Below are 15,669 nucleotides of genomic sequence, written 5' to 3'. Positions count from 1 at the left end.
CCGAGTAACATTGTCTCGCGATCGGTCTCATACGAGTTGCCGGTTCACCTTCCAAAAAACTGCAAATAAATTCAAGTTTATGTGTTACGGGCCAAGTCGGTGGAAAGGCAAAGCTAAACTGTTGTATCCAATCAATTGGGTGAATCTGTGTTCTGTCGTTTTTAAACACTTTAAATTTTCTCACTGATAGAAAATGTTTGTAATCGAAATTATCGTCTCTGTATGACGGAACAGGTTCAGTATTGTGAGAGAATCTATTCATTTGTGCATGTTCGGAATCTAAGTCCCGTACTCTCTGTAGGTTACCCAAATTATGCACGCCGCGTGAGTCTGACAAATGTTCCCTAAGTGACGTCTGCTGTGTTGTGTTAAACCCTGAAACATTTTTTATCTCTGTTACCTCTTGCTGTAAACTTGACAACGTTCTACGTAATGAATTATTAGATGAATCGATCTCATTGATTGTCTGCTGTAAATTTTGGAATTCTGGTGTTTGGTTAAACGAGATCGGTGCAGTATCGTCTGATTTGCTGTCATTATTATTTTCTATAACGTCAATACGACTGGCCAATTCATCACATTTTTCAGTCAGTATTTTTGCATGGTCATCGTTTTCACTGTCAGAAGCATTAATCTGTTTTTGTAATTTGCGTGTGGTTTCATTCAGTTTTTTAACGTCAGCTTTGCTGTCATCGGAATCCTGTGTTAGTTCTAATTGTTCGAGTCTGTCGGTCACTGTTTGAATATCTACTGTGTGTGTATCTGTTTTTGATTTAAGATCAGAAGTTTCATCACGTAATTCTGTGTTCAACTGTTTGATGGTATTAATTTCGTCGGACACTGTAGCAATATTGCTGTCTACGTATTGCGAACAATTTACGTTTGTCTTCTTGTCTCTGTGCTGTGAGAGTTTCCATTGCTTGTCGTTTTACTTTATTTTGATCCTGTATAAATTTGCAGAAACGCGTATCACTGTTTTGCCTGTGGTGATTAAAACGTTCGTCAATCTGAGTGTTCTGTTGGTCGAATTTTGCGTCTATCTTTGCATCCACTGTGCGTGAAAGTTCTGCTGTAATTAGTTTAAACTCGTCGCGTAATTGTGTAGCTTTTTCAGAGCATTGTTACCGACTGTATTAATTTCCTCTCAAAGTGTTTCTATTGTAGCTGTTTGCATATCCCTTAATTCTTGAGCAACAGATCTAATTTCTTCGCTACTTTTCCTAGCACAAGCCTCAATTTCCTCGTGTAACTCTTCCTTAGTATCATGATACTGTGCGGCAACGGCTCTAATCTGTTCACTAAGCTGTCTGGAATTGTTGTCTAATTTTTCATTAAAGTATTGTTTGAGATTTTCGTTATCTTGTTTGTTATCTTCACTCTGTTGTCTGACCTGTTCACTAAGTTGTTTGTGATTTTTGTCTTGTCTTTCATTCTGTTGTTTGAAATTTTCAATAAGTTGTTGTAGCAATATTGCCATAATTTGATCCAAGTCATTATTACCTACTCTATTCACTGTTTTGTTTGATGATGTACCTGCAATCGTCACGTTTTGTGTGACCATTTGGTCATTCTGTGATTCACCAAAAAGTTTGCCCGTCGGATGCGCACTTTTAGTCACTACCTCCGAATTAAATGAATCCGTCGTACTTTCGGATACACTGTTCATTTTCATTAGAAAAATTTGTCTGTTCGTCACGTAAATCCTGCAAACCAGGTGTGTTAATCTGGGCAGCGCTTATTGCAATAGAGCACCCCCCGTCATCAATTGTAGTCAAAGTAACAGAGGACACAATTAAGTTCGCTTGTTCATCATTAAGATCTACATCATTCTTAGTGGTTGGAATGCACTGATTGTCAGTGAACGCAGGATTGTCATCATTACACTGTGTGTCACAAGCATTATCGGTGAAGTTGTTTAATTCAGTTATTTCACCCATTATACCTCGCGATGCACTATTAATAGTCTTTCGCGGCATTTTTACACTAGTCACAATAGTTCACAAAGGAAATACGCACAATTCAAAAAGCAACAAACACAAATACAACAGAGAGCAACGAATTGCCGATGATCTGTGAAAAGAAAGTCATAAAATTACTAAAAGCGTTGCGCCAAATGCTAATTATATTTTAGTTAATAAGAGCAGATATCTGACTACTTTTCAGAAGATTCTCAAAGAAATACGATCCTGGTCCGGATGTTGCCAAGTGTAACCTCCCCACAAAAATTAATGAATGAAAATATTTTAAATGTGAATTGGACATCGTGCTGTAAAAGGTAACCTCCCCGTAAAAATATGAAAATGAAAAGAATTGAATAGAACCAAGTGTAGCGGCCCCACAAATATTTGAAATGACAATAATTAACTCTTAATGGGAATGGAAGGAAATGTGTTGAGCTCCCACAAAACATCGTTAAATTGAAATAAAAGTGACTGTAACTTCGCTACAAAAATATTGAAAAATAATCGCCCAATGTAAACTTGACACAAAAATTGAGAAATGAACATTAATCATTAAACCCACAATAATAGGGCAGCATCGCTGACCTTAGGCCCTGTGCAATAACTAATCTGATAAATTGATTCTGGGATGAAAAGCATAGGAAATATTGTTTCAATTGGAATGATTCTTTTCTTAAAAAAGATTGCTTTGAAAACAAAATTATTATTGGAGCATTTCTTGAACAAATTAATTACAATTAACATACATTACGTTATCAGATGTGCGCAATGCTGCTTCATTACCTTATTTAACAATATACCTCGTGCCGAACCTTGACCAGAGACCCATGTCGACGCCCGCCGGCTCCTCACACATAACTCCGACTCGCGACTGCGTCCAAGACGCAACAGCGTCCAACTCGGAACTGCACTCTCGCGCAGTCAAGCGCAGACTAGCAACGATAAACAACTCTCTGTTCAGAGATTCGGTCATGCCTCGCCATCGCTGATACTGAATACGTACGCGTTTCAAGGTCCAGCCATTTTAATTTGTTCTGATCATAACTGTTCCTAGTTTGCAGCTTTATTGTTCTTCATATACTTGAATCCTTGAAATCTTTTTTTGGTTCATTCTGAACCCACCACCGAACACGCGAAAAATCTTCCCTAGAAAATTATTGGCGGACTATTTGTAATTTATGGGCCCTACGATAGTTTAACTGGAGTAAAAGTTAAGCGGCAACAATTTCGTCATGTTTCTTCTAGTACTTACATTAGTCATACTCCCTGTTCTCTGACAACTACGTTACATTATGTCACATACAGGGTGTTTCAAAAATGATCGGTATATTTGAAACGGCAATAAAAACTAAACGAGCAGCGATAGAAATACACCGTTTGTTGCAATATGCTTGGGACAACAGTACATTTTCAGGCAGACAAACTTTCGAAATTAAAGTAATTACAATTTTCAACAACAGATGGCGCTGCGGTCTGGGAAACTCTTTAGTACGATATTTTCCACATATCCACCATGCGTAGCGATAATATGGCGTAGTCTCTGAATGAAATTACCCAAAACCTTTGACAACGTGTCTGGCGGAATGGCTTCACATGCAGATGAGATGTACTGCTTCAGCTGTCCAATTGTTTCTGGATTCTGGCGGTACACCTGGTCTTTCAAGTGTCCCCACAGAAAGAAGTCACAGGGGTTCATGTCTGGCGAATAGAGAGGCCAATCCACGCCGCCTCCAGTATGTTTCGGATAGTCCAAAGCAATCACACGATCATCGAAATATTCATTCAGGAAATTAAAGACGTCGGCCGTGCGACGTGGCCGGGCACCATCTTGCATAAACCACGAGGTGTTCGCAGTGTCGTCTAAGGCAGTTTGTACCGCCACAAATTCAGGAAGAATGTCCAGATAGCGTGATGCAGTAATCGTTTCGGATCTGAAAAATGGGCCAATGATTCCTTTGGAAGAAATGGCGGCCCAGACCAGTACTTTTTGAGGATGCAGGGACGATGGGACTGCAACATGGGGCTTTTCGGTTCCCCATATGCGCCAGTTCTGTTTATTGACGAAGCCGTCCAGGTAAAAATAAGCTTCGTCAGTAAACCAAATGCTGCCCACATGCATATCGCCGTCATCAATCCTGTGCACTATATCGTTAGCGAATGTCTTTCGTGCAGCAATGGTAGCGGCGCTGAGGGGTTGCCGCGTTTGAATTTTGTATGGATAGAGGTGTAAACTCTGGCGCATGAGACGATACGTGGACGTTGGCGTCATTTGGACCGCAGCTGCAACACGGCGAATGGAAACCCGAGGCCGCTTTTGGATCACCTGCTGCACTAGCTGCGCGTTGCCCTCTGTGGTTGCCGTACGCGGTCGCCCTACCTTTCCAGCACGTTCATCCGTCACGTTCCCAGTCCGTTGAAATTTTTCAAACAGATCCTTTATTGTATCGCTTTTCGGTCCTTTGGTTACCTTAAACCTCCGTTGAAAACTTCGCCTTGTTGCAACAACACTGTGTTCTAGGCGGTGGAATTCCAACACCAGAAAAATCCTCTGTTCTAAGGAATAAACCATGTTGTCTACAGCACACTTGCACGTTGTGAACAGCACATGCTTACAGCAGAAAGACGACGTACAGAATGACGCACCCACAGACTGCGTTGTCTTCTATATCTTTCACATCACTTGCAGCGCCATCTGTTGTTGAAAATTGTAACTACTGTAATTTCGAAAGTTTTTCTGCCGGAAAATGTACTGTTGTCCCAAGCATATTGCAACAAACGGTGTATTTCTATCGCTGCTCGTTTAGTTTTTATTGCCGTTTCAAATATACCGGTCATTTTTGAAACACCCTGTAAGTCAAACTTATGATGTACGAGAAGTGAAGCAAATAACCTTAGCTTGTAGACTAGAGACAGACAGCAGTTACGATGTATCCTTCTCCCAGTGGAAGCATCATCTCACCTGTGGCATCAACGCTTTAACATCTGCTCGGAACTAATATCGCCGTACTGCGAGCACGAGAGTAAGTATTCGTATTCTCAGTTAAACTGAAGTCAAACTGCGACGGCATTACTATGTTGCTGTGAAACTGTTAGTCTGCATTGTATCAATGCCTACTGAACTTTATTTATATTTTATTTATACGTATATGTAGAGGTTATATGTCTGTTGTATATCTGTTCAGTGTAACTGGACACTGTCATGAGAATAAATAACAAGAACTTTTTTTTAATTTTACTACATTTTACGATCACTTTGATATTTGTATCTGTGCCGGTAATCACATTGTTAATTTCAGACCACTAATGTTCTGCTTCCAGGACTTTATTTGTACATGCTGGTGGTGCAAACGTTTACGGGGAAGCTTATGCAGATGCGTGCTTACATTCTCATTGGATGGGGTGAGTAGTCTTCAATACACAGACGTATTATTCGTGATAAAGGTTTTCTGTTTTCTGTGATTCGACTGAATGGTAATATTAAATTTTGCCATAAATTTCGAATCAAAATAATTTAGTTCATAACGAGGAAATAGTCATACATTTGTCCTGCAACGTATTTGAAACAACGTAATATTGGTAGTAATAGCAATAACGAGGGAGAACTTTTAGAAACGCTCTAATTTTCTTTGTAATTTCTTCATTTATTAGAACTTGAGGTCCATGAAAGTAACCGAAATCATTTCTGTCACTGAATGGCTGGATGTACGGAATGTACTGTATATTTTGAGTCTAATATAGTCTGTATTTTAAAGAATAAACATTTTTCTGCTTTATCCTACCTGTTTTAGAAGATGTTCAATGGTATTCTGAGAAAAAATATGGTTTTTAGCTACAGGTGCAATTTAAATTTCAAATTGATTACATCAGTAGCCAAACTGAGAGTTCCGTTTTAAGAATGTTAGTGTGCTCGCTTATAGCTTTCAAACCACCACGCTCTTTGTTCAACACTCAAATATCGCGTGTAGATTTCGTTGTAACGAATCATTTCTGAAAGTTTCTTTAATTTTCCTGACTACAGCGCTGTCCAGAAGTTTATATAGTATCATTAGATTTCGTAACTATTTTCGGCTAAGGACGCCAAGTAAGTAAGTTTTATAACGTTCTAGGTAGCTCTCATTACCTTCCTTGACGGATCTCTGACTATTTGGTGCTCTACACAGTATCTAGGCTAAATTCATTCTCAAAGATGCATATTGTTGTTCCTGCATTAGTCAGTTTCGTAAATTTTTTATTGGTTACTTTTGCTGTCTTAGTTGCTTTTCAACTTACCTACTGTTGAAATAATTTCGGATGTTTGGTACAACAATGATCTCTTTGTGTGTATTACGCAGTCATCGGATAATCTGAAAGTGTGTTGATAGACCTAAATGAGCATTACTTCCTCATTTGCTTGATCAAGTGAATGGAAGGGAGGAAGATAGAGTATAGCGTCCGACTGACAACGGGATCTTTAGAAACGGAGCACAAGGTCATGTTACCAAAGGATGGGGAAAGAAACTGTCCTTGCCCTTTTCAAAGGAACCGTCCTGTCATTTGTGTTAAGCGTTTTAGGGAAATCACATGTGGATGGCCAGATGCAAATTTGAACCGTCATCCTCCCGAATGCATCTCCACTGTGCTAAGAACAGGTCGGTGATCGAGTAGTGGAGGAGTTACAGTATTAATATAATTGTAAATGTTGAATTATGAAATTTCGAGAAGGGACATTAATTGTGTGGTAGAGTTGAGAGGCTAGAAATGTCGCGAAATTGAAACATCAGTGAAAATCCAGGAAAGTTTTCCATAGACATGTTGCGCAATGTCTCCATTGCGTTACGTCGCACTTTGCAGTTGTGAAAGCATAGTAGGCGGTTTAAGAGGCCTACAAAATACTGTCTCCCGCCAAGTAGGTAAGTCTGTTGAGCTATGTCGCCTGATTTCGTGCAGCCAAAATAATGTAACTGTCTTGTGATACCTTCTTCATGACAATTCTCGGTTGCACATTGCAAACACAACGAAGACGCTCAGGTGGATTTTCGATGGAAACTTTCGATAGCCCTCCATGGATCTCGAACACATTTGTGATTTTAATATGTTTGCTTACATAAACCGCTGGCTATGAACGCAGTATTTTGGCATACCAGAGAAGGGATTTGACGAAAATCACTTCTAAGACGAGGATGTTGGTAAGTTGGTACCACGTTACATCTAAAATCTAAGTCCGTCTGGCAAATATGTAGAGAATCTGCAGCTGATGGAATGTGTAGACAAATGCTGCAAAAAAATAAATAAAAATAAAAAAATAATAAATCCCTCACAATTTTGTAGAGGTCGAATACAGTAGAACCCATAGCGAACAACTTGACCATTGCTGTTACCCTTTTTGGTTGGGAAAAGTTTGGCTATGCATTATTATACAAGTAGGTTCGTAAACTCACTATAAAATGATTCCACCGACAACTGTAATCTTGATCACTTCCGAGTATAACATCAGAAAATGTAAAATTGTCTATAATAGCCTTGAGACACAGAAAACAAATGGAGGTAAAAGTATTCCGGCTGAAGAACTTAGGTTTTCATCAAAAGGGACGAAAGCACATTTTGTGAAACATTCATGGTTGTGGAATACCTTCACTTAAATTTGCCTAAACATTATGCCGTCAGAAGGCAGGCTTCTATACGAAGAAGCTGTTTATTAAGATTATTGAAGTCTGATACGGTATGACTTTCTCTGTCCAAAATCAATTATTACCAATACACTTGATTAACAAGAAAATGACTATATTATTTACAGCAAGTAATGATCAGAATAGTTCGTTATTGTTAAACGTCACGTGTAAACACAGTCTACTGATATGGAGTCAGTCGCTGTCTAGACATAAACAGTCTTGGAGTGCAGATCTGACCTCATTAAAGTGTTACCTCTGTCAGCTGATTTGGAACATTATAGCCGAAGAAAACGTCACTGCAAATCGTGATGGTGTAGAAGTTTAATATTAACTAGTAGAAACCGAACATAATGAAATTTTTATAGTTCATACTGTGCTACGATTCTTTGTCAATCGTTTATGTTTCGTATTTTGCACAGTGATCATCTTCGTACAATTTGATGTCTGTGTTTTCCTTAAGTCGTTACTACCAGAGAAACTACGATCTAAAATTTAGCCATCATTACCACACAGGTTTCGCTGTACAATGTAATGGGACAATCAAAGCTATCAGAAATGTTCTCTTTTCCAGGGGTGCCACTAGTGTTCATAACCGCTTGGGGCATCGCGAAAGGACTCACAACGGGAACTGGAGACCCCACGGTGAGTATTCGAGACAGCAGCTGTACTGCTGTTTGTGGACCTCCCCAAATCTCACTATGGCTTAAGTATTTAATTGCAATGTGGTACGAAAATTTTTCAGTTGGGTTTAGTGGCAGACTGCTACATGGCCTACCCAGAAACGTGGCTAAATGATTAGAGGCACTGGCCTCTAATTAGTAGTCAAATTATTGCCTACCCATTGAAAGGTAGGCTTTCTGGAAATCTCCTTAAGTGAATCTTGTAATTATTTCTCTGGAGACTACGACATGGGATGTCTGCCACTTTAACGGACCGTACAGTTTCGTGCACAGAGTTAACCTCATTTGAGCGGAATAATGAAACAATTTCAAGTGCAATCCTCAGAGGCTCCATTAGATAAAACATGCGAGTGCAGAGCAATTAGGGCAGCACTGTTATTGAAGCTGTATTTTATTGCCTATGTTTGATGCAGCTCTACAAGTCACCGTCAATAAATGCCTGTGATGTCGTTGGTTACATTTTATTCTACATTTTGGGACTCGGTTAGAGGATAAACCTCGAGAACCTTCACGGTTATGCATCACGGCATTTAGAGGGCTGCGATGTTACGCGAGAAGACTTTATGTCGTGTTAAATTGTCAGACTGAGAGATCATGTACAATTCTATCATCTCAAATGTACCTAATTTTTGGTACCAACATGTCTACCACTTGAATCCTGATTGGTGCTGTAAACGTTAATGAATAATTCGAAGGCATCGACATTATAATAATATTCTACAGGTAAAGTATACAGACACCATTCATGACACTGATTGAATTGTTCAAGACTACACATTCTGCATACGGAAGTCATCGGTTCCTTACATCCAGTGGTGTGTGGAGGGGAAGGGGAAAGTGAATATTTAAAAACTGCAGGTATTTTACATACTGGACTTCTCTGGATGCTGTTTACTGTAAATTTCAGTCACACCACTCAGAAAATCAAGAGCGCACGGTAAATTTTCCTACTACAGTAGATTTTAGTGTTTGCCATAGAATCTACACTGTTACTCCGAATGATCGAATCTTTAAGCAGACAAATTACGTAATATTTCGCCAATAATGACGGAATGATGTTAGTTTTGTGGACGAGATTATTGCTGTTCTTAAGCAGAAGAAGTTTTCATGCTTATTGGCTTTCTACTTCTTTATTTACAAGCAACTGAAAATTTTCATCAATGTGACTGCGAATGTCCCTTTGTGAAAAAGCTGTCTGAAAGAAATTAATGCATGTGATTCTTGAGTTTCTCCTGGCGTATTTGATAATCAAAATATCCACGGGTGTACTGCCGGTCTACAGCGCCCAACGGGCACAATATTTCGGCGATCATATATGTCACCATCATCAGGTGAACTGACGGACTGCTTGGGAACCAGCGATTGGGTTAATCAAGAGTAAATCGAGCAAACGTATAGTTCTGACGACCACGGCGGACAGAGCCATCACACCGACGTCATCTCAGACGCCGTAGCAATCTGTTCCACCGCGCGACCGTGGCGCGGGACGCGGACGGCGGAGGGAGTGCGCCGCGGGCGGAGGGTATTTAAATCGGCCGCCGCCGCGACCGAACCCAGTTCCCCCTGAGCAGCCATAGCGTACGGATCTCCGTACCGGCACGTTCACAGGAGCTCTGTCCGGCAGTTCACCTGATGATGGCGACATGTATGATCGCCGAAATATTGTGCCCGTTGGACACTGTAGACCGGCAGTACACCCGTGGATATTTTAAATTAATGTATATTTATACTTAGTTTCACATACAACTATTACAGATATTTGTTTAACAGAATACTGATTATTTCTTTTGCCTAATTTTTACACTTCACCTGACAATGTCTCTAGCTATGGAGCTAGGAGTATATTGGCAAACATTACATCTGGTGCACTTCTTTGACTTTATGGTTAGACATGTGGGCCCTTCACTCGGTTATTTGCGTTGGCTGGTTCCGAGTGAATAACAGAGCTGTTGACACACTGCATTTTTCGGAGTCAGCCCTGAAGATGATCTTCAACGAAGATTGAAACTGGTCGTCATTCATGAAAAGGAATGGTAAGGCAACACAGTGTAGCAAACCTAAACAGAGTTTGCATTGTCATTTTCAGGCTCTGTCAATCTGTAAATTGCTGTAAATGGAATGTGTGCTAGGTACTACTTCCTTCGCGGGTAGTAATAAATAATATATATAACCATGTACCGAGAGCAGTTTGTACGTTTATGTTTACAGTACAGCATTTTAGCTCATTTTATTGCAAGCTATACCACAAATCAGCAGCTGGCTTACATGTACGTTACCTATGTACGCTTCAACAATCAGCCGACACTAAAGGCGAGAGGTGTTTATGTTACTTCACATTTACTATCTCATCAGAAGTACCCGGGCTCCCTACGTAGTTTGTAACTGACGGATAGATGAGAGCAGTAACGGGAAAATCGGACGGTCAAAAGAGGTCAGTGATTTCGGACGTGGTATAGTCATTGGATGTCAGCTAAGTAACAAATCCATCAGGGACACTTAATCCTTCTGAAGCTGCCCAAGTCGTTGTGAAGAGGAAACGAAAGGGAAACACCACTGATAAACCAAAACTCATGTACTGGTGAACAGAGACTATCGAGAATTGCGGAGTGTGGTTGAAAAAAAAAAAAAAAAAAAGGTAAGTCCGGCTACGTCAATAAATGTGTATATGGAGTTCACATAATGGCATCGAATGTTGTAGCAGTTAATCATCAACCACGTATTTATGCAGTCTGTATCAAGCGACGCTAGCGGTGGTGTAAACAGCGACCTCACTGAACAGTGAACGACTGGAAAAGCCTCTGATTTGGAGTGGACAGTGAAAGACTGGCATGGGGATGTTTTACGTGGTTAGGGTGTGGTCCCATAATTTACACTTAAGAGGATGCTAAATGCAGTAAGAAATGAACATATTTTTCAGCATTGGATACGGAGTCCAGTACAGCAGCAGTAGAAAGACAATGATTATTTCATCATGGCAGTGTACACATGTTATGAAGTAGCACCTTTGAGGCAATGATTTGTGGACAATGACTTTCTTCAAATGGATTGGCCTGACCAGACCCCAGCGCTCAACATCACTGCCATCTCTCGTTTCACCTTTTGAGGAAGAATGGGCTAGCATTCGTCCACTGTCATTTAGACACATCATTAAAAGCGTCCCCAGCAGAGTTGAAGCCGTGAAAAAGGCGGAAGTTGGACAGAACCATGTCAATGTCCAGTAACAGGTGTCCGGATGGTTTTATCAGATTGCCTAACGGCGCAGATGGATACTTAATACAAATCTTCACCGTAATGAGAAACTACAGTTACAGTAAACAGATGATCGCTTCTGTCATTACGTTAAAATACTGCATATACACCTTTTGTTAATTTTTTACCCTACGTGTGTTTATGTTCAGTATAGCTGGGCTAGGAAAGGAGGGCAAGGAGGGGAATGTGCGGGTGGGAGAGAAAAAAATAGTAAGGAAGGAGGAGAGGTATAAAGAGACAGGACGAGGGGAGGGGGCGACAGTTGGCGGAGACACGTCCGCTCATGGTTTGTCTGTGTGACAGGTGGCGAGCGCCGAACCGCTGCGCCTGCACTGCCCGTGGATGGACGTTGACGCGTACGACTCGATCCACATGGGCCCCATCATGCTCGTGCTGTTCGCGAACCTCGGCTTCCTCGCCAGGATTATGTGGGTGAGTGGCCGCTGCTCCTGCCTCCTCTGACTGACACATTCATATCACGGGGCCCTTGCCGTGTCCAAAGAAATGAACACTAAGTTGGAGACAGGCAGAATGTCTCAAAAAGGAGTTTACGCTGTTTGAACTTTAATAGCTGAGGGGGTATTAATATAAACTGATCCACTTCTGATTATAAGGTGCTCTCATGGTTAGTTTGTCAAGTCTTTAGTTTGTTTACTTTCAACTGTCGGTAACAACACAGAAATAACACGGTGGCAGAAAACGTGTCCTTGGACCAACGAAAGTGGATTTAAGTGTTATTGCATATGTGAGAACCCAAAAGATGTAAAGGGACGATGGCAGCCAGAGTTGGATACCGTGTTTCCGTCACTTGTGACGACAACGGAATTACACTGTTGGCCATTAAAATTGCTACACCACGAAGATGACGTGCTACAGAAGCGAAATTTAACCGACAGGAAGAGCATTCACACAAGGTGGTGACGCCTACAACGTGCTGACATGAGGAAAGTTTCCAACCGATTTCTCATACACAAACAGAAGTTGACCGGCGTTGCCTGGTGAAACGTTGTTGTGATGCCTCGTGTAAGGAGGAGAAATGCGTACCATCACGTTTCCAACTTTGATAGAGGTAGGATTGTAGCCTATCGCGATTGCGGTTTATCGTATCGCGACATTGCTGCTCGCGTTGGTCGAGATCCAATGACTGTTAGCAGAATATGGAATCGGTGGGTTCAGGAGGGTAATACGAAACGCCGTACTGGATCCCAACGGCCTCGTATCACTAGCAGTCGAGATGACGCACCTTATCCATTTGGCTGTAACGGATCGTGCAGCCACGTCGCTATCGCTGAGTCAACAGAGACTGGGATGTTTGCAAGACAACAACCATCTCCACGAACAGTTCGACGACATTTGCAGCAGCATGGACTATCAGCTCGGAGACCATGGCTGCCGTTACCCTTGACGCTGCATCACAGACAGGAGCGCCTGCGATGGTGCACTCAACGACGAACCTGGGTGAGCGAATAGCAAAACGTCATTTTTTCGGATGAATCCAGGTTGTGTTTACAGCATCATGATGGTCGCATCCGTGTTTGGCGACATCTCGGTGAACGCACATTGGAAGCGTGTATTCGCCATCGCCATACTGGCGTATCACTCGGCGTGATGGTATGGGGTGCCATTGGTTACAAGTCTCGGTCACCTCTTGTTCGCATTGACGGCACTTTGAACAGTCGACGTTACATTTCAGATGTGTTACGACCCGTGGCTCTACCGTTCATTCGATCCCTGCGATACCCTACATTTCAGCAGGATAATGCACGACCGCATGTTGCAGGTTCTGTACGGGCCTTTCTGGATACAGAAAATCTTCGACTGCTGCCCTGGCCAGCACATTCTCCAGATCTCTCACCAATTGAAAACGTCTGGTCAATGGTGGCCGAGCAACTGGCTCGTCACAATACGCCAGTCACGAGTCTTGATGAACTGTGGTATCGTGTTGAAGCTGCATGGGGAGCTGTGCCATTACACGCCATCCAAGCTCTGTTTGACTCAATGCCCAGGCCTATCGAGGCCGTTATTACGGCCAGAGGTCGTTGTTCTGGGTACTGATTTCTCAGAATCTAATGACCCAAATTGCATGAAAATGTAATCACTTGTCTGTTCTAGAATAATATATTTGTCCAATGAATACCCGTTTCTCATCTGCATTTCTTCTTAGCGTAGCACTTTTGATGGCCAGTAGTGTATGTGACTTCTGCCACCCGTGACAAAAATTAAATTAGGTGACTAATTTCTGAGGGTTTTAGCTGTGTGTGATCTGAAGAACGAACAGTGTGACGGGAGGAAAGTGGTAGCGGGTGAAAGAGGGGTGGACGCAGTGGTACAAATTTTCACAAGATCCCCGAAGAATTCCATACGGCCAAGCTGCGCCGTGTCAGATGTAAGTAAATTTTCACCGACAGTTTGAAACAAGCAAAGCGGGTTGCTTCACGCGGGGAATGACAATGAGCCGGAAAGGCACCTCGAATTTTGTAAATGGGTTTGCAATATAGAACAGCTGACGGATGTCATGATTTGATCTGATGAGTCGATGTTTAAATTGAATGGAACCAACAATTACCGTAACTGTGTGCAAGAGATAAGCCAGAAGTTACGGAAGAACGACCTGTTAGTCTTCCTGTGTTGTCAGTGTCGTGTCTTCTTTCTGTCAGAAGACTTGTAGTAGTATACATTTTTTAAGAAACAGCGACAGGTGTAAAGTACCTTACCATGTTGCAGGAACGAACTGTACTGCAATGAAGATTATTTTTGTTGTCCAACAAGACAGTGCAGCATCACATTACCATCGTGGCGTGTGGCAATTTCTGGATTAAACATTTGCTGAGAGACGCATAGACCGATGAGGAGGTGTCGAGTTTTCACCCAGATCTACCAATCTGACGCCGTTAGACATCTCTCTGTGGGGAACTCTGAAGGACACCGTCAATGCTAAGAAGAAACGAACGCTGTTCGACGTGAGAGAGGCCACTGTGACTGCCTGTGAATCCACTCCAACAGCAACCGTACACATCTGTATGCTGCTGATGGAGGACGTTTTGAACGTCTTAATCAGTAAAACGTGATCAGTAATGTCGTGGCGATGTATGTGAGTTAAAAATTCACAATTTTTTTGAGTGGGAATTATGAAAGTTCAAAAAGTGTAAACCCCTTTGTGGGACACCCTGGATTGTGTGCAACTCCACTATGCCATCAGCATTAAGGTCGAGGCCCACGAGAAAGACAGGCCGCGGCGCGTACGTCAGGAAGGTAGTCCGGAACTCGTTCGCTCGCTCAGCTCAGCAGACAAATTGAGTTTCTAAAACTGTTAACTAGCAGCTGGGCATGTAAGTACTAACGAGAATTGCATCTTCCACTGGAATCTGCTATTATGAATTCTTACTGATTAACAGTACTACAGCAAAATTTAATTTAAGATCAATATTCTATATAGATGGTATATCGGCGTGTTTATAGCATTTAGTCTCTTCTCTTTAACATGCTGTAAGTGGTGCCTTATGCAATTGATAATCATTTTAGCATGATTTTACTTTGTTGTACGCCAGTAGAGCCGTAACAAATTATAAGTAGGCCGATGGACTTCCCATCATTATAGGCCTAATAACAGTAAGATTCCATAATAGCGGATTCCGGTGGAAGATTCAGTTTTAGTTTGTACGGACACGCCTAGTTACGAGTTAACAGGTGCAGAAACGTAGTTTGTGTGCTGATTTGATCGAACGAGCGAGCGAGCGCAGGAACTGAAGTACGCGCCGCGGCCCGTCTTTCTCGTAGGCCTCGATTAAGGTATTATTGCGTCACTACCATTCTGAATGTGTAAACACAAGGGCGGCAGTAGGTGAGGTGTGAGTGACACAGGATTGCAGTCTACCTACGAATGTTACTGAAACTCTGTACTGACAAAGCTGTTTTGTCGTTAAAATATAGTAATGACAGAGAGTATTAGATCCACAACAAACTTTATTTCTCGTTACAGAATGACATACACTGAGATGACAAAAGCCTTGGGATAGCGATACGCACATATACAGAAGGCGGTAGCATCGTGTACACAAGGTATAAAAGCGTAGCGCATTTGGGGAGCTGTCATCTGTACGCAGATGATTCTTGTGAGGCGGTTTCCGACGT

The 15,669-nt window shown here is 41.8% G+C and overlaps 1 protein-coding gene across 1 annotated transcript in view; it reads left to right on the top strand.

Moving 5' to 3' along the window:
- Positions 1-15,669, top strand: part of LOC124607197 (diuretic hormone receptor-like) — a 575,756-nt gene that overhangs the window by 468,363 nt on the left and 91,724 nt on the right. The window contains exons 7-9 of the mRNA XM_047139420.1: positions 5,280-5,360; positions 8,181-8,251; positions 11,842-11,970. Of these exons, the coding sequence (XP_046995376.1) occupies positions 5,280-5,360; positions 8,181-8,251; positions 11,842-11,970 (281 nt within the window). The remainder of the gene's footprint in view (positions 1-5,279; positions 5,361-8,180; positions 8,252-11,841; positions 11,971-15,669) is intronic.

Source organism: Schistocerca americana, chromosome 3 (genome assembly GCF_021461395.2).
Source record: "Schistocerca americana isolate TAMUIC-IGC-003095 chromosome 3, iqSchAmer2.1, whole genome shotgun sequence".
Classification (NCBI taxonomy): domain Eukaryota; kingdom Metazoa; phylum Arthropoda; class Insecta; order Orthoptera; family Acrididae; genus Schistocerca; species Schistocerca americana.
Note: the sequence above shows the minus strand (reverse complement) of the source record. Positions and strands in the feature narration are given on the sequence as shown.